Source organism: Lutjanus erythropterus, chromosome 21, assembly GCF_056507025.1.
Source record: "Lutjanus erythropterus isolate fLutEry1 chromosome 21, fLutEry1.hap2, whole genome shotgun sequence".
Lineage (NCBI taxonomy): Eukaryota > Metazoa > Chordata > Actinopteri > Lutjaniformes > Lutjanidae > Lutjanus > Lutjanus erythropterus.
In genome coordinates this window covers 15455682-15480607 of record NC_139337.1, presented here as the reverse complement: position 1 = coordinate 15480607, position 24926 = coordinate 15455682, and the positions used below count along the sequence as shown (strand labels likewise).

The following is a 24926-nucleotide window of genomic DNA, read 5'->3' as shown; positions in this document are numbered from 1 at the left end:
GAACGTTCCTTTTCCAATTTGAACATTGTTTATTTCATAAATATATGCAAAAATATTAAATAACATCAAGAAGTCACAATTCATTTTAAATTTTAAATTAAAAATAATTATAAAAATAATTTATATATATATGTATATATGTATGTATGTATTTATGGTCATATATATGTATGTGTGTATGTATGTATGTATGTATGCTTATATGTATGTATGCTCATATGTATGTACGTATGTATGTATGTATGTATGCTCATATGTATGTATGCTCATATGTATGTATGTATGTATGTATGCTCATATGTATGTATGTATGTATTTATGCTCATATGTATGTATGTATGTATGTATGCTCATATGTATGTATGTATGTATGTATGTATGCATGTATGGTCATATGTATGTATGTATGTATGTATGTATGCTCATATGTATGTATGTGTATGTATGTATGTACGGTCATATGTATGTATGTATGTATGTATGTATATATGTATGTATGTATGGTCATATCCCTCTATGGTACACATTATGATGCCAGTGGGGGAAATGTGTTTTTATGTCTCAAAATAGACTAAATAAACATAATCTGAAGAAATTTTATTTTTATTTTTATTTTTGGAAGTTTTTGGGGTTCGTTGCCTGTAGGCAACATTGTACCATAATGGTGCATAAGTGAAAAAGAACGTTCCTTTTCCAATTTGAACATTGTTTATTTCATAAACATATGCAAAAATATTAAATAACATCAAGAAGTCACAATTCATTTTAAATTTTAAATTAAAAAGAATTATAAAAATAATTTACATATATATGTATGTATGTATGTATGGTCATATATATGTATGTATGTATGTATGTATGTATGTATGTATGTATGTATGGTTATATGTATGTATGTATGTATGGTCATATGTATGTATGTATGGTCATATGTATGTATGCATGGTCATATGTATGTATGCATGCTCATATGTATGTATGTATGTATGTATGTATGGTCATATGTATGTATGTATGTATATATGCTCATATGTATGTATGGTCATATGTATGTATGTATGTATATATGTATGTATGTATGGTCACATGTATGTATGTATGCATGGTCATATGTATGTATGTATGTATGCATGTATGCTCATATGTATGTATGTATGTATGTATGTATGTATGCATGGTCATATGTATGACCATATGTATGTATGTATGTGTGTATGTATGTATGGTCATATGAATGTATGCATGGTAATATGTATGTATGGTCATATGTATGTATGGTCATATGTATGCATGGATGGTCATAAGTATGTATGTATGTATGTATGTATGTATGTATGTATGTATGGTCGTATGTATTGTCATATGTATGTATGTTTGTATGCATGGTCATATGTTTGGCCATATGTATGAATGTATGCTCATATGTATGTATGCTCATATGTATGTACGTATGTATGTATGTATGTATGCTCATATGTATGTATGCTCATATGTATGTATGTATGTATGTATGCTCATATGTATGTATGTATGTATTTATGCTCATATGTATGTATGTATGTATGCTTATATGTATGTATGTATGTATGTATGCATGTATGGTCATATGTATGTATGTATGTATGTATGCTCATATGTATGTATGTGTATGTATGTATGTACGGTCATATGTATGTATGTATGTATGTATGTATGTATGTATGTACATATATGTATGTATGGTCATATCCCTCTATGGTACACATTATGATGCCAGTGGGGGAAATGTGTTTTTACGTCTCAAAATAGACTAAATAAACATAATCTGAAGAAATTTTATTTTTATTTTTATTTTTATTTTTGGACGTTTTTGGGGTTCGTTGCCTGTAGGCAAAATTGTATCATAATGGTGCATAAGTGAAAAAGAACGTTCCTTTTCCAATTTGAACATTGTTTATTTCATAAACATATGCAAAAATATTCAATAACATCAAGAAGTCACAATTCATTTTAAATTTTAAATTAAAAAGAATTATAAAAAGAATTTATATATATATATGTATGTATGTATGTATGTATGTATGGTCATATGTATGTATGTATGTATGTATGTATGTATGGTCATATGTATGTATGCATGGTCATATGTATGTATGTATGCTCATATGTATGTATGCATGCTCATATGTATGTATGTATTCTCATATGTATGCATGTATGTGTGTATGTATGTATGTATGTATGGTCACATGTATGTATGTATATATGCTCATATGTATGTATGCTCATATGTATGTATGTATGTATGTATGGTCACATGTATCTATGTATGCATGGTCATTTGTATGTATGTATGTATGCATGTATGCTCATATGTATGTATGTATGTATGTATGTATGTATGTATGTATGTATGGTCATATGTATGTATGTATGTATATATGCTCATATGTATGTATGGTCATATGTATGTATGTATGTATATATGTATGTATGTATGGTTACATGTATGTATGTATGCATGGTCATATGTATGTATGTATGTATGCATGTATGCTCATATGTATGTATGTATGTATGTATGTATGCATGGTCATATGTATGACCATATGTATGTATGTATGTGTGTATGTATGTATGGTCATATGAATGTATGCATGGTAATATGTTTGTATGGTCATATGTATGTATGGTCATATGTATGCATGTATGGTCATAAGTATGTATGTATGTCTGTACGTATGTATGTATGTATGTATGTATGGTCGTATGTATGGTCATATGTATGTATGTTTGTATGCATCGTCATATGTTTGGCCATATGTATGAATGTATGCTCATATGTATGAATGCTCATATGTATGTACGTATGTATGTATGTATGTATGCTCATATGTATGTATGCTCATATGTATGTATGTATGTATGTATGCTCATATGTATGTATGTATGTATTTATGCTCATATGTATGTATGTATGTATGCTCATATGTATGTATGTATGTATGTATGTATGCATGTATGGTCATATGTATGTATGTATGTATGTATGCTCATATGTATGTATGTGTATGTATGTATGTACGGTCATATGTATGTATGTATGTATGTATGTATGTATGTATATATGTATGTATGGTCATATCCCTCTATGGTACACATTATGATGCCAGTGGGGGAAATGTGTTTTTATGTCTCAAAATAGACTAAATAAACATAATCTGAAGAAATTTTATTTTTATTTTTATTTTTGGAAGTTTTTGGGGTTCGTTGCCTGTAGGCAACATTGTACCATAATGGTGCATAAGTGAAAAAGAACGTTCCTTTTCCAATTTGAACATTGTTTATTTCATAAACATATGCAAAAATATTCAATAACATCAAGAAGTCACAATTCATTTTAAATTTTAAATTAAAAAGAATTATAAAAATAATTTACATATATATGTATATATGTATGTATGTATGTATGGTCATATATATGTATGTATGTATGTATGTATGTATGTATGTATGGTTATATGTATGTATGTATGTATGGTCATATGTATGTATGTATGGTCATATGTATGTATGCATGGTCATATGTATGTATGCATGCTCATATGTATGTATGCATGGTCATATGTATGTATGTATGTATGTATGTATGGTCATATGTATGTATGTATGTATATATGCTCATATGTATGTATGGTCATATGTATGTATGTATGTATATATGTATGTATGTATGGTCACATGTATGTATGTATGCATGGTCATATGTATGTATCTATGTATGCATGTATGCTCATATGTATGTATGTATGTATGTATGTATGTATGCATGGTCATATGTATGACCATATGTATGTATGTATGTGTGTATGTATGTATGGTCATATGAATGTATGCATGGTAATATGTATGTATGGTCATATGTATGTCTGGTCATATGTATGCATGTATGGTCATAAGTATGTATGTATGTATGTATGTATGTATGTATGGTCGTATGTATGGTCATATGTATGTATGTTTGTATGCATGGTCATATGTTTGGCCATATGTATGAATGTATGCTCATATGTATGTATGCTCATATGTATGTACGTATGTATGTATGTATGTATGCTCATATGTATGTATGCTCATATGTATGTATGTATGTATGTATGCTCATATGTATGTATGTATGTATTTATGCTCATATGTATGTATGTATGTATGCTCATATGTATGTATGTATGTATGTATGTATGCATGTATGGTCATATGTATGTATGTATGTATGTATGCTCATATGTATGTATGTGTATGTATGTATGTACGGTCATATGTATGTATGTATGTATGTATGTATGTATATATGTATGTATGGTCATATCCCTCTATGGTACACATTATGATGCCAGTGGGGGAAATGTGTTTTTATGTCTCAAAATAGACTAAATAAACATAATCTGAAGAAATTTTATTTTTATTTTTATTTTTGGAAGTTTTTGGGGTTCGTTGCCTGTAGGCAAAATTGTACCATAATGGTGCATAAGTGAAAAAGAACGTTCCTTTTCCAATTTGAACATTGTTTATTTCATAAACATATGCAAAAATATTCAATAACATCAAGAAGTCACAATTCATTTTAAATTTTAAATTAAAAAGAATTATAACAAGAATTTATATATATATGTATATATGTATGTATGTATGTATGTATGGTCATATATATGTATGTATGTATGTACGTATGTATGTATGTATGTATGGTCATATGTATGTATGCATGGTCATATGTATGTATGTATTCTCATATGTATGTATGTATGTATGTATGTATGAATGGTCATATGTATGTATGTATATATGCTCATATGTATGTATGCTCATATGTATGTATGTATGTATGGTCACATGTATGTATGTATGCATGGTCATATGTATGTATGGTCATATGTATGTATGGTCATATGTATGTATGTATGTATGTATGTATGGTCATATGTATGTATGTTTGTATGCATGGTCATATGTTTGGCCATATGTATGAATGTATGCTCATATGTTTATACGTATGTATTTATGTATGCTCATATGTATGTATGTATGTATTTATGCTCATATGTATGTATGTATGCATGGTCATATGTATGTATTTATGTATGTATGGTCATATGTATGTATGTATGTATGTATGTATGTATGTATGCATGTATGGTCATATGTATGTATGTATGTATGTATGCTCATATGTATGTATGTGTATGTATGTATGTACGGTCATATGTATGTATGTATGTATGTATATATGTATGTATGTATGGTCATATCCGTCTATGGTACACATTATGATGCCAGTGAGGGAAATGTGTTTTTATGTCCCAAAATAGACTAAATAAACATAATCTGAAGAAATTTTATTTTTATTTTTATTTTTATTTTTGGAAGTTTTTGGGGTTCGTTGCCTGTAGGCAACATTGTACCATAATGGTGCATAAGTGAAAAAGAACGTTCCTTTTCCAATTTGAACATTGTTTATTTCATAAACATATGCAAAAATATTCAATAACATCAAGAAGTCACAATTCATTTTAAATTTTAAATTAAAAAGAATTATAAAAATAATTTATATATATATGTATATATGTATGTATGTATGTATGCTCATATGTATGTATGTGTATGTATGTATGTATGTACGGTCATATGTATGTATGTATGTATGTATGTATGTATGTATGTATGTATGGTCATATCCCTCTATGGTACACATTATGATGCCAGTGAGGGAAATGTGTTTTTATGTCTCAAAATAGACTAAATAAACATAATCTGAAGAAATTTTATTTTTATTTTTATTTTTGGAAGTTTTTGGGGTTCGTTCCCTGTAGGCAACATTGTACCATAATGGTGCGTAAGTGAAAAAGAACGTTCCTTTTCCAATTTGAACATTGTTTATTTCATAAGCATATGCAAAAATATTCAATAACATCAAGAAGTCACAATTCATTTTAAATTTTAAATTAAAAAGAATTTCAAAAAGAATTTAAAAAGTTTCTTGGCTAAATGTTGCCTGTAGGCAACATTGTACCATTTAGGAACAACCCATTGAAATAAATGTGTTCAGTATAAAACTTTAAACTACTTAAATCAACAAAGATAACCATTACCATAACCATTTGAAAAACAAAAACAACAAATTCCAGTGTTTGATCATCACTGCTTCATTTCAGTGCATGTTTTGTGTCAGTCCCCTGTGTCTTTCCTGACATGTGTTGCCATCACTTGTGGTGTTGCTGCTCAGTGCTTATGGAACTCCATGAAGCAGTTTTTTTCAGGAGTGCAGCACAGGCAGGTGACACATTTTGTGCACTGTGATTTCACTATACCCTTACATCCAGGGTATCTGCATCTGCCCTTTTTCTCCACCCAAATAGGCCAGTGGTCAGTGTTGTGTTTGCTATAGTGATCCCATAATGGTTCACTGTTGCAGGCAATATTGCAACTTTCCATGATGGCACGTTGTTGCCTCAGGGCAACAGCTGCATTTTAACAAGTATCCACTATTAAATTAGTAAATAAGTTGCATGAAACTATCAAAACTTAAAGTTTACTCACCTATTAGTGTGAAGACATTTTTTTCCAGGTGGAAAAGGGACAAAAAATAACTTTTTGAGAGTCTTTTTTTTTGCAGCAAGATAGCAGAGCTGTCTCCTTAGAAAAAGCCCGCCAAGAAGGGTTTCAAAATCGCTTCCTGGAGGTCTTGTGACAACTTAAAGCATTGTTAATGGTTCCCTATGGTTTTACCTCTTTTTTAAAGTATCGCATCATTTAAAGGGATGCATTGTGGAGATGTGACAGGGCAAAAATGGGTTTGTTGCCTGAGGGCAACATGGTACCATAGAGGGTTAAAGTGTTTCTATTTTATGCTACTCAATACTTTTTGATCACCACATTTCAGGGGGAATTATTGTACTTTTTACTCAACTATATTTATTTGATGACTAAGTGGATGAATGGATATAGCTACTAGTTACTTTTCTGCTAAAATTTTTCATCAGAACATGATTTTCTTATTTTTTATTTTTTTGATTAAAATACCTAGCAATATATAAAGTAGTTAAAAGTGGCTCCACCTTGTGTCTATATGAATGCATCAACAATCCAATAATGTGACACTTTGAAACTAGATTATCCTGCCCCCTGAGGCCCTGTTAGACCCTGACATCACATTACTGATGTTATTTTTAAAGTGTCTGTAATAAATATTGTCAGAGTAACAATGGGACTTCCTCAAGCCAGATATTTTCACAAGTCACAGCAGGAAAAGCACAGGTGTAAGTGATAAAATTAATGATGGCTGAGTTTCATTTTGCTGCTTCGGTTTCAGGGTCCTGATATTGGTCATGCTGGCTCGCCATTTTGACCTACATAGGACACTTAAAGGGACAGTTCACAGACCCACACATCTTGTTGTAAACAATTTCATGTAGGAACTACTTTCTTTCATTGTAAAATCTACCAGAACTACTTTCTTTTGACAACATAGAGAGTAGTTCCTCTATGAAACTGCTTACAACAACAGTAACTTTTGATTTGAGGGTGAACTGTCCCTTTAAATAAAATTAACACATTAATTATCTGAATATTATTCATCAAAGTATGTTGTTAAATGTGAAAAGTGTTGCCTGCCACATGACCTCACAAATAATTAGCAATTTATCATATTAAAGCTCTGGTTTTACCAACCTTTCCAGCCATAGGCAGCATTTTGAAATGGCAGAAGTTAGCAGCTAACTGGTGAGTATTCAGCAGCCAAAGACTTGGTAATTTTCTCTGAAGCTGATGGAGACTGAAACAGAGCTTAATAGTGAGGAATATTTATATATCAATTTTATCTTTCCAGTTGTGCTATGTCTGCTGGATGTCTTCATGAGCAAAGTTAGTCACATCTACTTTAAAAAAACAAAACAGAACACTGTTCTCTTTATAACTTGTTCCGTGTCAAGTCATTTAAAGGTTGGCATGACTTGAACATGTCTGGGACGTCGGCACTAAAACGGTCTATATTTCAATTTGCAATGTGACTTTACCTAAAAATGTACATTTGTACTCATGTGACTTATCCTTTTAAATACCAAGCAATGCCTTGTGTATGTTGATGTGGCTGCTTGGCTTGAGGACAGTTACAACAACATGTTGTAAATGTTCAGCCATGACAGAACATCATGCGCTAGCAAGACACTTTGATACACATGCTTCATAGATGATTACAAAACAATGTCTGAGACCATGTAAGTTTGATTAATCCATGAAAAGGTCAGGAAAGTAGGATAAAAAAAAATACAGCTCATGAAAATAATGTCTTTAACACCTCCAAAAGTTTTTCTGTCTTCCTAGTGGGGACAGGGCCTAACAAAGTATGTGCAGTATGAGTATCATTTCTAATTGGAGGAGCAAGACTTGTTGCAGCCATCCCCAGACGCAACCGACCCAGATCCACCCTAATTTTACTTTAGCTAATGAAATGCTTCTTCCATCTCTGCAAACACTTTGAATGGCAGTTCATAATGCTCAAGCAGGCTGTCGCTCCTTTACGCTGATAACGTTTCATACATTGCTGCACGCGAAGAGCCTTTGAGGTTAAGTTTTTCCGACAGCACGTAAAGGCGTCATTTGGCACGCTGGAGCCAGAGGCGAAGTTGTGTGAAGAAATCCAGCCAACCATGAGCAGGAGCGAGCGAAGGCGTGGCGGAGGGTGGGAATATGAAGCGATATGAACGGAGGGAGGCTCAACTGTCAGTTGGAGTTCAGAGGAGCTGGAGGGAAAACAAACACACGACTGACTCCGTTATCCAACAACTGGTAACAGCTGAGACACATTTATCCGCTCCTGTACAGTCTTACAGCTCGACTTTGTGTTCGATTCTCAATATTATGTTTTGTCCTTTTTCAGGTATCCACGGAAAAAAGGAAAAAAAAAAATGTCCCAGCAGTCGGTGAACGGGGTCCCGCACAGGGGCAAGGTGCTGACTTTGGACAACATGAACCCCAATGTGAAGCGGGTGGAGTACGCGGTCCGCGGTCCCATAGTGCAGCGGGCTGTGCAGTTAGAGAAGGAGCTCAAAGAGGTAAAGAGTCAAGAAGGACTGCAGCGTGCATGCAGTGAAGTTTGATAATGCATGAGGAAAAAGAGAAAAGCAAGTTCATAACAAAGCTGTGCTGATGTGGCGGTCTTCAGGGAATTAGGCGAAGTCATGAAAGCCGTTTCATCGATTTTAAAGCACATGGTGTCATGTTTGACGTTTATTTAGGTTTGGAGTTTATTGGGACATAAATGGGAAAACTGTCTTTGGCTTCACAAAAGTCAATATGGGCTGCAAATAATACAGTAGCACAAAACACAAGCACAAATAGGTATCCACCCTAGTTAACATAGATAACAAATAAGACAACAGGAAAAACTAACTTAGCGTACAGTCAGTTCAAATGCAACTCATGAGGCCTGTTAGAAAGAGTACAAAATGCTTTAAGTCTGTATAAACGCAGGGGGTGAATTAAGGGGAGTAGTCCTGTACGTTTAAAAAATGTAACAATTTTAGAGCTGCAACAAATAATTATTTAATACATTAAAAATAATAATTATTTAATAAATAAAAATAATTGATATTTAATTAGGATTAAATTTGTTGCCAACTTTTTTCATAATCGATTAATCATGAGTCATTTTTTAAGAAAAAAAAAGTCCAAATTCTCTGATTATATCTTCTTGAATGTGAATATATATATATATATATATATATATATATATATATATTTTAACCCCTTTATGACAGTAAACTGAATATCTTTGGGTTGTGAGTAAAACAAGATATTTGAGGATGTCATCTTAGGCTTTGGGAAACATTGTTTGACATTTTTCAGCATTTTCTGACATTTTAAAACAAACAGCTACTCACTGATTAATACAGAAAATAATCATATCATATCTATCAATATTTTGATAGTTATATATAGTTATATATAGTTAGAGTATGAGTGGATGATCCCACAGCTGGAATTTGACTTAAAGGACAGATACTTGCCTAAAGCTAATAATTAACCTTTCCTAAGCACTGTCCCTTTTTCTCTGTGTGCCATTAACAGTTGAACAAGCTAGTAACCAGTGGAACCTCGGTCAGCTTTCTCCTTTCCTGTTTCCTGTATGCTATGTGCTAGGCTTGTCTACGTTGACACAAAACCAAATTTTGAAGATGGTTAAAATATGTTGCTGGGGGAATCTGTAAAAGTGACAAATATATAGTCACATCTTAAGCTAGCTAAGGTTAAAAATGCCTGATAGCGTTGTACTAAAATTACCTGCCAGATGTAGCTAGCTAGCTAGCTAATGATCAATATGATTTAGTGAGCTATTTTGCTTGTGTGTTTTAACACTAGCTAACCTAGGTATGGCTATGTGTATGTGTGTGTCACAGTACCCCAGTAACATCTTCTAACCATCTTCATCATTTGGCTTTTTTTTTCAAGGAGCGGAAAGAAGAAAGTTGACTGAGGGTCCAAAAGGGGCAGGACTTAGACTGGAGATATAATTGCTTTTAATTACATGTTTGCATACACACCCCTATGCATTCCTACAGACAAGCAAAGTACATCTCTGGTTCCACAGTAATATTGAATGTATTATTAATACTGTGCCAATATTTAATTTGGTGATCATCTATACTGGTATATATTGTGAATTGTGACACCCTTAATTCTAGGGCTGCAACTAATCATTATTTTCATTGTCAGTTAATCTGTTAATTATTTTCTTGATCAATTGGTTGTTTAGTCTATAAAATGTTGAAAAATGTTGATCACTGTTTGTCAAAGTTGAAGATGATGTCATCAAATATCTTTTTTTGTCCATTATCCAAAGATAATCAGTTCACTGTCAGAGAGGTCTAAAGAAACCAGAAAATATTTACATTTAAGAAGCTGAAACCAAAGAATTTTGACTTTTTTGTATTAAAGTGAGAGGAAAGAGAAGTAGGTAGTCCAGATGAGAAAGATGCAAGCCTTGGACAGATTTTGCTGACTGAGAGAGTGGAGGCAGGACGTAGACAGTAGGTCAGCTTTTAAAAGTCCCTGCATGACAGCAGTGGCAGGTCCGTTATGTTCTTCTTCTAATCTGCACTGCTGCAGCATAACAACTCATATTACATCCTGCTGTGGTAGGCTAATATTGATTCACCATGCTTTCTTAAGGAAGGGCAAGCAGGTCGAACACAAGTCCTGTAAAAACTGTAATGCAAACACGCTCTACACTTCACGAGACACGTAATGAGCTGGAGGGGAAGGCTCGAGTCGGGTTTGAGTACATTTCACTCTGCTTTGGCCTGAGGTGACTGCAGGATCCAGGGTGGAGGATGTGTAAATCGTGGAGGGTTATTATGTAAGATGAAGAGGGTACATTCTCCGTTCTCTTTTGTCTCTCCGGGTTTGCCCACCTCCCTCTTCCCCACAGGGGAGAGAGTTCATTGGACGACGCTGCAGCTGTGAGGCCCAGCAGTGTCACAGGCCTTCTTTCTCTGCAAGGAGGTTCATTACAAACAGCCCCAGTTCTGCTGAGAGTGCTCACTCTTTCGTAGTCCACTTGTTTTTTACTCTGAACCTAATGCTCAGCATTTGCCTGGAATAACAAAAGTTTTACTTGCGTTGGAATCCAAACAACAGAAGAGAGAGTTGAATTTTACACACATACGACCTGCTTCATAGGAGTTAATACTGTGTTAAGTAAACATTAACTGATTATAACAGTGTTTTCCCTGGTAAAACAAGGATATGACTGAAAAGCAGGTATCACACTTTCCAGTTTACTCACCTATTAAACAGCAGTGCTTGTGGCAATGCAAATGCAAGTGAAATTCATTTGAAATATGAAATCCAGGAGTTGTGTTCGCTACAGTTGTCCAGTCATCTGTGGGTGTGCTTCCTGTCAGATCTATGACTGGAACACTTTTGCTGTTGGCTCAGCAGATTTTATGTAAGTGTGTGTGTGTCTGTGTGATGTGGATACGTGCGCTGGCGTGGTGATGACCCTTATAAATCCTTACCCCGACATCTGGCCTGACAGTGCCTGCAATGCAGTAAGCTAATTCTGGCTTGGATCACAGCTGCCGGCAAACCTTTATTGTCTGTGACAATGGAGTGGTGACATTAGAGCAATAGTTTGTTAACAGTTTGTTTAAGGCATAATCCCAACATTTTCCTTAAAAACAATTTATATGCATACAATCTATATGTATCCCGAGGTGTGTGGTGGTGTTTATCTGCAGAAACTGCCCTCTGTATATATATATATGTATATATATATATATATATATATATATACATAGGCAGAGCAGACTGAGGGCCGCTTCAGCTGTATTCACACAAAATCTGACGTAGTTTTATTGACATTCATTCTCCACCGTTGCTACAGTTATTTAACAGCTATCTCAGTGACAAGTAGCGTTTTACATAAGTGCACATGACTCTGCGGTGGCAACATGGCAAAAAAAATATGTCAGTATACTCCTACTTGATATCATATAGTCTTAGAGAATTTGGATGTGCAAACAACATTAGTTGGAGCATAAAACCAATGATATGTTGATCTTTACAAATCAAGACTTGATATGGTATAGTAGTCAATGGAAAAAATATACTCCCTTCTCCACTTTGATGTGTTGCCACAGCTGTGGTTACTTGTTTGTTTGAAGCTATAGGCTAACATTACTCAATATAATGGTGTTATTACTATAGAATGCCCAATACATTATCTTATTCTTTTTTCCCACATTTAATACAACAATATGACAATTTCAGAGTACCTCTGCGGTGCACATGCTTCGTTCTTTTCTCTTATTTCCAACGTGGTGTTGATGATGTCTGAGGAAACCAAGAGCGATCTGGTGCTGTGTGGAAGTGTGTTCTCCCATCAGATACTGTTTCCCGTAGAGAAGGTCCTGAGTTAGATAAATCACATGAGCAAAGCGGCAGTGGTTACTCATGAATTTGCATCAGTTAAAGCTTCTATTAGATTAGTCTGGCATGACTGAACACTGTAAGAGAAATGGCAATTTCAGACTGTATCATAACTAAGTGAAATATGAATTCACGCTGGGCTCTATCAAGTCTCACAGGGTTTCTTAGGCCTGGTTCCTTGGTCTGGCCTGTGTAATCATCAGTGCCTGGTGCTGAGCGAGCAGGAGAGCGCCGTGCTGAGCCGGGGGAACCGACTGGCTCCTCTCTATCCTGGAGAACAGCAGCCTCTTTGTTGCTCCAGAACAAGGCAGAGACGAGGACTAAAAAGGAAACGTGCTGCATCCAGTTACTTAGATTTCAAACAAGCTCATATCTGACTTAAAGGGATAGTACGGATTATTTGAAGTGGGTTGTATGAGGTACTTTTCGGTAACTGGTGTAGATGTCAGTCAGCGTGCTGCGAGTTTGGGAGGGAATTTATTTATTTATAAAGCACTTTTCACGGACATGAGTCACAAAGAAGTTTAATAACAGAGACAAGATGGAGTGGCCACTATTGTCACGTGTTTAAAAAGACTAAAACATAATGAACAAGACACAATACGCAATAAATGCAGAGTGCAGGTCTGGTGCATGGGTTACCATGGGATAACACCTGTTTAAATAGATAAGTCTTAAGCTGCATTTTAAATGTGTCCACAGAGTCGGCAGAACACAAGAGTGCAGGCAGAGCATTCCTTAGTTAGATGCCAAGGCCTCAAAAGCTCAGTCACCACAGATCTCAAGGCAAGTGCGTGGGACAGACATGACAAATATAGTTCATTAGACTGAAGAGGGCCAACTAATGAGTAGGGGTGACGTAGTTCAGCAACATATGCAGGAGCCTGACCATTTTTCCGCATGTAAGAATGTGAGACCGCCTATTTGACCTAGTGAGCAACGTTCTGGATTGCCTGCAGACAATCAAGACCAGACATGCCGAGTGCGGTGAAGAGTGCATTGCAGTAATCAATAGGAGATGAGATGAAGACATGTATAAGCAAGTGTAGTTTTGAGACTACAGATCTCAGTTTACCAATATTAATGAAGTGGCAGAAGCAAGATCTGGTCAGCTGCTTGATGTGATGTGGGTGTCAAATGATGCAGATTGATCAAATATTTCCCCTAAATTACATAACCTGGAGCTGGCAGGAGAGGAGAGGCCGAACTCCACTGGAAAAATCTGTAATTTTACCTCGCAGAACGCAAGAGTTGCTGGTCTACTGGTCCCTCATTCGGTTAGTTTGTTTGCGTTATTATGTGACTTCTGTGTTTAAAAGGCGTCATTCAGATTCACTAAAGTCACGCAATAACTCAAACAAACTAACACATCAAGACAGCAGTAGATCAGCAACTCTCCTGTTCTGCAAAATAAAATGACTGATTTTGCATGTACAGTTTGGTTGGTTTTGCATATGGAGATTGGCTTGTATAGCAGCAGTTTCCTTTTGGAATAGGCTGTCTCACAGGAAACTAAAGGGCTGAAAATATTCTTAATATAGCATCCACTTTAACTGCTACTGATTTTTTTAAAGTGATTTTGTTGCTGACCCTGTCCAGAGCAGTTCATTACTCAGCTTCCGTGCTGGTACCCCTCTCTGTTTCTCCAAACTTGTGACATGCCAACTGTCATCTACAGTAGCTACTGCACTGACTATCAAAAAGTACCTTGTGCAACCCTACATCACATAATTGTAACGATCCCTTTCAGACTGCCCCAAAGAACCTTGAAGGCCTCGCTCCTGCCATCATTCAAGAGCACTGAAATGATAATATTGACTTAGTTAAAGGGAAAGTTTTCCCTGTGACCTTGGATGCCTTTTGCCTGGTATTTTATCCTGTAGAATACGCAGAATCATAACAAGGATCAGGTCAACAGCATGACTGGTTTGGGCTTTTTTTGCTGCCCTGAGCTCTATACAGATAAGATTAGTGTATTGGCACTGCACATTCGACTTATAGTCTGATGAAAGGAAAACTGTTGGGAATCCGGCATGATCCATAAAACTAATAATGAACAGAGATGGGTGTGGCTGGCTCCAGGAAGTATTGACAGTTTTATTTTGTGTGGTTTTATGTATTGGCTTTGAGTAACTTTGACTTACAGGAGAAATATGTAACATGTTTACTGCAGTAAATCATAAAATGACAATGCTTTGTATACTCCATATATTGTTACCTACTTAGTAAAATGACATTAGTGTAATGATGTGATTTTAATACACTAACCATAAAGCCAAAAGAGCCCCATGATTATCACATTAGCTGTTCATGTATAACTGCTCAGCCCATGCATGAAGGAACAGGGGACATCTATTGTCACATTACCTAATCTGATCAACAGCAACAGGTTCAGCATGTTGTAACAAGCAGACAGACTCACAGGCACCAAACCAGAGTTTGCAGCAGGTCCAGTTAGTTCAAAGAGATGGAGATAAAGGACTTGCTGATTCAATGATGACGAATACTAAGTTGGTTTAGATGAGGAGGGAAATGAAATGAAAAAAGACTTGAGCTTGTCATGCAATTGGATTAAGCCAGCAATTCTCAAGCTAGTCGAAACAGAGGGGTTTGTGTCTGTGTGAGACCCAGCAGCAGCAGCAGCGGCATCATTGCTTCCCAGGCCAACCCTTCCTGCTCCTCAAGCCAAAGCAGGCTCTGTGCCAGTCAGGGTCTTTGTAAAACAGAAGGCTGCTAATGAGAGAAGACGCAGTATGTGAGACGAATACAAGTGTCTCTGGTTTGATTTGCATGCTGACCCGTCAGGTGGAAACAACACAGATAGATGAGTGGGACATGTGACGTAGTTCTCAATCATCTGTTTATAGTTGTTATAGTTGTTGTTGTGTTTAATTAATTCAGATTAATGCAGAATGTTGCCAAATTAATACGTGTCTGTTTATGAGTCGTAAGAAATCATTGATAATATTTTAAAATGAGTAGATCTTTATAATGATTATTTGAGCAATATGTTAGTGGGGTCTGGCAGGCAGTAAGGCAGACAATCACTACAACTCCGTAACTCCACAGTAACAATAAGATGATGAGCTTGTCTTGCGCTCTTGCAGTGTTCTTTACAGTCTACCTGAGGTTCAAGTCTGGTGAGGAGGGGGTGGGGGGGCTACTTGCTTCAAACGTAGATCGTATATTTAATAGGGGTTCAACCTATTTAATTTATGGCTATTTAATCTATGGCTCGAACTTGGTATGTGGACTGTGGTACTCATTTTTGGACGCCCAATTCTTGCATATTGCTCATGTAATGAAAAGTGTTATAACCTTTAAAGTTTGAACCACATGAGTTGGGAGAATGTCTGAGGCCCGCAGCCAATGACAATAAATCAGATTTGTAATTTGAGGTTGGTAATGGAGACCAGCTGTGCAGAAGATGCACACATGTAAAATTTTTCTCTCTGTATTGCTGACTGTTGTTCCAAATCTTTTTTTTTTTCATTCAAAGCTTCTCTTGAGGTTTTTGAACGAAGCTTTGAATGTTAAATCTGGGGTAGGCAGTTTGTTCTTGGTATCACTCGGCAAAAGTTCCAAAGTAACATCAGGACTGAAGAAAATCTTGGCCGTGACAGGAGACTTTGGCCAATCACAGGTCGGTAAGATAGGTGATTGTTGAGTCTCATTTCCAAAATGTAAGACTTTCATATCCTGGGTTTCTTAAGGAGTATAATGTCAGTTTTGCCAACATAAATGTAATTTATGGTGCTATAAGACAACTGCTAGACTGCCCCGTTAATACAGGGCAGTGCCTTCCTTTGTGTGTGGCAAGCGTGGGAGCAAATGTTTTTTTCACCACAGTGAAGATGTTGTTTTTGAAAGACTAAACAGTAGGCTTCCTGGTTGCGTGGTTGGTGGAGCATGCACCATATGTGCTGTGGCTCTGATAACCATTAATTTCACATTTTGCATTGTAAAAAGAAGTTCATATAACCCATGGGGTTAAAAAGTCAGTGTACTCAAATGTTCATTTATTTATTTCTATTAATGTCCATTAAAAAAAAATTGGCAAATATACTTGGCTTTTATAGAGTATTTTGCTTAAGAATTCAGTTGAAATACTTTGACACTATCTGTCAAATCAAATATTATTATAGCTGATATTTACCAGCTAAAACAGAATACATTTAAAAAAGTTGTGCAGTATGCAAATGTTAATTTAAAATTCAAATGTCAATGAAGTTTTGAAGCTTTTAACTATTCAGTCTAGCCGTGGTTTTGCTCAAGGCTCATTTTTTGCACATTATGTGTTTGTTCAGACGGCCAAAATACCACCAGTCAGTGCTCCAAGCAGACATATTCATTGCAACACAGCAACATCTGTATTCACCTTTTTCAAGGTAGCTATATAGTAGGATAAACACAGAATGAAGTTGGCAAAGAAGGAACAGAAAAGGGGACATATGAGGGGAAACAAGCAGCTCAACTTCTCTCACTGTAGAGATGAATCTTAGGATTTCAGGCACATCCTTCTCAGTGTTTTCCACACCTTGTGCTTCAGCACCTGTTTCTTGTTTTATGCTACATTTATCTGTCTTCATCTCTTCCAGGGCATCAAGAAACCTTTCACAGAAGTCATCAAGGCTAACATAGGCGACGCCCACGCCATGGGTCAGAAACCAATCACATTTCTCAGACAGGTGGGACCACTTTCTTATGTAATTTGCATGCTTATGTGTAATGAGCATGTAGCACACAGACATACATTAGTCTCACATGAAACTCGACTTGCTACATTCTTACATACTGAGTGTGTCAGCACAAGACTGTACAATAAAATGTAAGTTGTAGCCCCTTCATGCTGCACACACACACAACATGTATCCAAACATTTAATTATAGAATAAACTGATGCATATTCAGCTGAATACAACACAAGATACTAGAGAAGATCTTTCATGTTTAAACGGATAAACTATTGTTTTTTTGTAAATATTCAGTCACTCTGAATTTTATGCACATCACCTTTTCTTTTAATAACATGCGTTTGGGAACTGAGGGCACTAATGGTTAAAGTTTCAAAAGTGAAATACTTTCTTTTCTTGCTTGGTATACAACTTCAGGCACTAGAACACACCCCCATACCATCACAGATGCTGGCTTTTAAGCTCTGCACTGGCAACAATCTGGATGGTTTGGTCCTCTTAGCCTGGCTGTTAAGATTGTGGACTGACGAGTCCACATTTCAGAAATTTTCCACTTTGGGTAAGTCCATCTCAGAAGAGCGTGGGCCTAAAGAAGTCAGCAGCATTTCTGGATGTCATTGATATATGGAGTTTCACTTTGCATTGTAGAGGTCACAGGTCAATGTTGTTGTTCTTTGTTTCACATTGTGCCTTCAAACAGTTTACCACACACCTACTTGCTGATAATCCCTTACATATCTTGTGATTTGTTTTGTCCTCCTCTCTCAGGTCTTGGCTCTGTGCTCTTACCCTGAACTCCTGGAGGACAACAAGTTTCCAGAGGACGCCAAACAACGAGCACGGCGTATTCTCGAGGCCTGTGGAGGTCACAGTATAGGTCAGACACCGCCCCCTGACTCCACCAACCACATTTACTCCCCACCCCTGCCAACACACACATCACTAGCATCCACCTCCATTTGCTACTCATTCAGAGTTTATGTGTACAGTGTGCACCCTGTTTAAACAGAGCATCAACTGATTAGTGCAGCATGTTCTGAATCAAAGTCCATTTTCACGTGTTCAAGGGGCCTACAGCGCCAGTCAGGGCATCGAGTGCATCCGTCAGGACGTGGCACGCTACATAGAGAAGAGAGATGGTGGAATCTCCTCCAATCCTGACAACATCTACCTTTCTACTGGGGCCAGCGATGCCATTGTGGTATGGCTTAGTTTTTATTGTCTCTCCAGCAGAAAAAGTGCTGACATGCAGTGGTGTTGCCAAGCCATGAGATAATATTTTTTACTGTGATCCAGAACTTTTGACATAGTTTTGGTATAATCTGCCCTGTAAATCTGTTCTTAATTCAACTTCTGTTAATTATACACTCAGCTATACTTTCCAAGTCTATGACTTCACTCCACCCACAGACCTTTGCCACTGTTGTGACAGATTTATCCAGGTTTATGTGCCCTTATCAGTCTACTGAACAACCTTAAGTTACACTCAACTACTGCAGTATAAAATATCTACTGTTACTGTAAATGTTATCAGAAACTGCACTCTGTTTGTCAGTCTTGCATTATGAAATTGTCTGGGTGCCAAATCACCAGACCTAATTGTATATCTGCGATTCTTTTTAAAATCTTTAAATTCTCTCTATGTAATGTACATCTTCCAAATAACTGGTCACTTGTCCTTGAACACACAGCTGTCCCTGTGAACTAACAATTTCTGATATCACCAGCGCATCCTGACCCTCCTGATAAGCACTTTAGATTCATTCTGTCCCAACCAGATTTATCTTCTCCCAACTTCTTTGTTTCTTTACCCTATAAAACAGATGTACACTCCTGACTCATCAGTTCCTCTTACACTTTTTTGTGTGACTGTGTGCTGATCCTTTGCAAAGCTCTATTAAAACATCACAAAGACAGTCTCGGTCATTGTGCCTGTCTTTATTTTCAGATTTTCCACCACAATCCAAAGAACCCTTTTTAGAGGAAAGAGTTCTTCAAGGATTATTGAAATCCTTGTTAAAAAGGCACAACATTTTTGTTTCCCTTCTAGTGGATTTAGGTATTGAGCGAGCCTCTCTGGGTGTTTTCTGTGCCTCTTCGACATATTTTATCTGTTTATGTATATATCAAGTTATATTTTTTGTATGTGTGAACAAATAAATGAAATCAAATGAAAACAGGGAGAGAGAGAAAAGGTGAGGTTTAGTTACATCTGCACAAAGACAGCTGGTAGAAATGTCTTCGAGAGACCTACATTTCACTTTTACTTGAGCAAAGAGGTTAAATACTTTTACAATCTTTTTTTTTTTTTTTACACAAGTATCTATTCTTCTGCTTAAGTAAAGAATGTGTATACTTATGTCACCTCTGAGTTATAGACTTGTACTCATAAGAGGACCCAAAAAATGACTTGATTACAGTAACAGGAGTAGTTTTAATTTGTTACTTCCACCACTGCTCCTACCTTTTCTCCCTCTTGGCTGTTTTTTTCTACTCACCCTCTCTGTCCTCCTTCTCCTCTCTAATCCAGACCATGCTGAAGCTGCTTGTGTGTGGTGAAGGTCGCACCCGTACAGGAGTGATGATCTCTATCCCCCAGTACCCTCTGTACTCAGCCGCCCTGGCGGACCTGGGCGCCGTGCAGATCAGCTACTACCTGGACGAGGACAAGTGTTGGAGTCTGGATGTTGAAGAGCTCAGGAGATCCCTGAATGCAGCCAGGCAGCACTGCAATCCCCGCGTCCTCTGCATCATCAACCCGGGAAACCCCACTGGTACGTCTAGTGACGGTTGCTTCTGTGTGATGAAACAGTTGCTGGAATTCTGTAAATTTTGTCAGGTTTGACTCATATCTTCAAACTGTCGTCCTGTGTGATAGGTCAGGTCCAGAGCAGACAGTGCATTGAAGATGTGATCCGATTTGCTAAAGAGGAGCATCTCTTCCTCATGGCTGATGAAGTAATGTCATTTCCTCAATTCAAGTTTCATTCCCAGTTTCCTCTGTCTTGAACAACAATACTATTAAAAGCAAGCGTGTCTGTCAAAGGCTCACCACCTACTTTCACATTACTATTTGGCAACCAAATAATAGTAATACAACTACAATTATAATAAGCTTCAAATGTTTCTGCTAATTGTCTGTCAGCCTCATTCATTTACACTGAACAGTGGTTAACAAAACACTAGAAACACCTCAATATAATGTCGTCCAACACTGCACAGCCACTAACTACAGCTTTAAAAATGGTCATATAAATTCAAAAAGTCATGATGAAAATGTCCCTGTCTATGATCTGTGTTGATGACTACTGATTTCCAACAATAAACTTCATTCCTTTTGTGAAAAGGATAACTAGGGATGTGAACTGAGAACTGAACCATTGAGAAACGGTCGTAAATTGTCTGATCCATTGGAATCACATGCCTCTGTGCTTATCAGTTCCTTTTATTGCTGGCATGTTTTTCTGGCATTACTATTTTGCAAAACAGTGACATCAAACTCATGAGTCAACCTGCTGGAAACAGGTGGCGGAGAGGAAGAAACGGTCCATAGCTTCATTTCTCGAAGAAAGACGACAACAGTGCTTGCTGTACTGTCTGTAAAATAATGATTTCAAGTGAGGATGGAAACACCAGCAACAATATGCTGAAACATCTCTCTATGCAATAGCTTAAATTTTAGCAATACCATGTATTTAACACTCCTGTGCATGAGTTCCACTCCTTCCCAATCGAGCAGCACATACACTATCAAGGATAAATATCCTATTATAATAATAATAGAGCCACAGAGGCAGACTTATCACATTTTTTCTTTGACTCAGAAAACCTAAATGAAATCAAACCTTGCACAAATATTTCCTCATTTCATCCATCTTAGGTGATGACAGACAGACTTTCAGCTAGCTGTCACGCTACAGCCTATCAGAGTAAAACTGATCAGGAAGCAATAAGCGAATCGATAAAGAATTGGACCGATAAGTAGAATTCATAATGACATTGGTATCAATAAAATCTTATCAATTCCCATTCCCATACTCAGCTCAATTCATTTCAAGTACATGAGTTAATACAATATATCATTTGCTCGCCATGGCACTTAAATGTAACTCTTGTAATGTAACTATTTAGCTGTTTTCCCATTTTAGGTCTACCAGGATAACGTCTATGCAGAGGGCTGTAAGTTTCACTCCTTTAAGAAGGTGTTGTTTGAGATGGGACCAGAGTACTCCAGCACAGTGGAGATGGCCTCCTTCCACTCCACCTCCAAATGCTACATGGGAGAGTGAGTAGTTAAACACATTTTCGAGTTGTAATTGTTTCGATCTAAGCTCCCGTTGCTGACGTGTTCATCACCCATAGTAAAAGTATGCTTTGTGTTTGACTTACTCCTTCCCTCTGTTTGCTTTTGGCAGGTGTGGATTCCGTGGAGGCTACATGGAGGTGATTAACATGGACCCTGAGGTGAAGGCCCAACTCACCAAGTTGGTGTCGGTGCGTCTGTGCCCCCCTGTCCCCGGTCAGGCTCTTCTGGACCTGGTGGTCAACCCACCGCAACCTGATGAACCGTCCTACACCACGTTTATGAAGGTTTGAGGAAAAACACACAAAGCACATCAGCTTGCACACATCCTGGAAATTCAGTGTATGCAAACTCAGACTTTACTTGTGTACACTCATGTGACACTTGTAAAACACCACACCAAATAGTCCATGCACATACTGCCTGTAGTGAGTATACTCAGTTGGTTGTTGAGAATCAGGTTTTTAATTGTGTAATGTTGTAAAAAATGCTACCACATGAATTTAGTTGTTTCTGTTAGAACATGACTTATAATTTAGAGATGTCTCTGAGACTGGGTTGCAGCAACAAAGAAATTTAATTCGAGATTAGTCTGGAATTGAGCAAAACGTGGTTTAAAATAAGTAGATCTAGATTTAAATGAAGCAGTGCTCTGAAGCACAGATGGAAATTAATCTTAGTGTATTAAATCCAAGTTTAGCTATGTAAAGCTAAATTAAATAGTTTAATCAATAAGGAGATGCTTGCTTACCCAATTTTTTAAAAAAAAGTTAAACCTCTTCAAGTGACAGGTTTAAGTTAATGCTGGATGCAGTGAGATTCAAAGTTCAACTGTGATGTAATCAGGTTTAAAGATTAGATCAGGCAACCCAGCCTGAGATTAGAAAAGAGGTTTGAGCTTTCCAAAGAGGATCATGTACATTATGCATGCTGATGGAAGCCTGTGTCCATCTGACCTACAGTTGAGTGGAAACATTGTGTGGTCAAGCAAGCCATTAGGTTGATGGTCATTAGTATGTCATTATGGGTTTTTTTTGCATGTTGTCATAGGATTACATTCATACGTCACCTCTGACAGACTTACCTTTTGCTTCCCCCTCAGGAGCGAACAGCGGTGTTGGCAGCTTTAGCAGAGAAGGCCAGCCTAACGGAGCAGGTCTTCAACACGGTACCCGGTATCACCTGCAACCCGGTGCAGGGTGCCATGTACACCTTTCCCCGCATCACTCTACCTCAGAAGGCCATCGACAAGGCAAAGGTCTGTGCTACACACACATACTTACCTCGTCTCACAATGAGCATCACCCTAACTTTACTTGTCTGTGTGGACATGTTCAAATGTGTGTGTGCATGCATCCGCAGGAGCTAGGGCAGGTCCCAGACATGTACTACTGCATGAGGCTGCTGGAGGAGGAGGGGATCTGCCTGGTGCCAGGTAGTGGCTTTGGCCAGAGAGAGGGAACCTTCCACTTCAGGTCAGTATGGCTAAACTGGCATCTCTTGTTTATTCTCCCCTCAAATGCATGATGGAAAATGACAAAACCTATTTCAAGCATATTGTGATTTCTCTGTGGTTAAATCAGTACATTTAGAGTATAATACTGCCTCTGGTTTAAAGGGATAGTTTTGATTATTTGAAATGGGGTTGTATGAGGTGTGTATCAGTAGATGCTGTCTGGCACGCCACCAGTTTGGAGAAGCAGAGACGAGTACCAGCATGGAAGCAATGAACTGCTGGGGACATGGACAGCAATACACTGACTATCGATGAGCACCTCATACTACCCCTCATCAAATAATCTGAACTCTCTACGCCTGTGACAGTAATACTCCACATCCTTCTTCATGCTCTCTTCTGTTCAGGATGACCATCTTGCCTCCCACCGAGAAGCTGAAGGTTGTGCTGCAGAGGATCGGCGATTTCCACCGGCGGTTCACCCAAGAGTTTTCATAATGATCCTGCTGCCTTTCAGCTGCATCTCAAGAACCAACTCATAAACTGCCAGTATCTTTAAGTGCCTTTGTGCCAAGGAGGCAGCAGTCTTAACATCGCCTCCTACAAACCCCAATTCCCAAAAAGTTGGGTGGCTATGTAAAATGTAAATAAAAACAACGCAGTGATTTGTAGATCCTTTAACTTGTATTCGGGTGAATACAGTACAGAGAAAGAAATGTTCAAGCTGATTAACTTTGGTTTTTGTAAATATATACTCATACTGGATTTCAATTAATATGTACAGGTTTTGAAGCAACATATGCTGCCACCCAGATGATGTAGTGTGAGTCACATTGCTGCTTATTCTAGCGAAACAATGTGAAGACACATTGTGCACATGTTCCAGAAGCATGGCTTCATACTAAGAGTGCCTGCAGTCCAGACCTATCAGTTTGAACATGAAATATCTCGTCTTTGTACTGTATTTAACTGAATACAAGTCTAAAAGGATTAGCAAACCATTCTATTGCTATTTATTTTTACACAGCATTCCAACATTTTTGGAGTTGAGCTTTGTACAGTCTCTCACCTCAAAGCTGAATTCATCCTCGTTCAGATTTGAAAAGATTTTCATTGTTTTGCATCAGTGAAGAACCTTGAACATTTCCTTGAGTAAACAGTTAGTTGAAAGCTCGTCAGAGGTCCTACTCTTGTGTATGTACAGCATGTGACAATGTAATGATTTTTAGTACATGATGCACTTTCCCAAAATATTACCAGGCCATGTTTGTAATGTTCAAAAAATGTCATAGTGCTGATTGTATCTCGTTATCTGTAGTTGAAGATATTTCAGATGCTGCTACTTGGGCATCTCTCTCCTGCCAAGACATATACAGCCAAATTAGTTGGAAGTATTAATTTAATAACATGTTCGGTGATTACTTGATTTACCTGACTGGCTGTAGAGCCATCTGTATAACTAATATTTGAAATGTTCTTTGATTAAAACTTGAATTTCTAAACCACT

At 37.1% G+C, this 24926-nt stretch overlaps 1 protein-coding gene across 1 annotated transcript; it reads left to right on the top strand.

Annotated features, from left to right (window-relative positions):
• Positions 1–8687: 8687 nt before the first annotated feature.
• LOC146307442 (alanine aminotransferase 2-like) lies at positions 8688–24924 on the top strand. Its single transcript, XM_084710421.1, has 12 exons — positions 8688–8823; positions 8915–9089; positions 17565–17654; positions 18429–18537; positions 18728–18861; positions 20191–20434; positions 20539–20618; positions 21809–21945; positions 22076–22250; positions 23066–23221; positions 23326–23438; positions 23827–24924. Exons 1-12 carry the CDS (start codon positions 8735–8737, stop codon positions 23915–23917), a joined length of 1593 nt encoding a protein of 530 aa, XP_084566547.1. The 5' UTR covers positions 8688–8734; the 3' UTR covers positions 23918–24924.
• Positions 24925–24926: the final 2 nt, after the last annotated feature.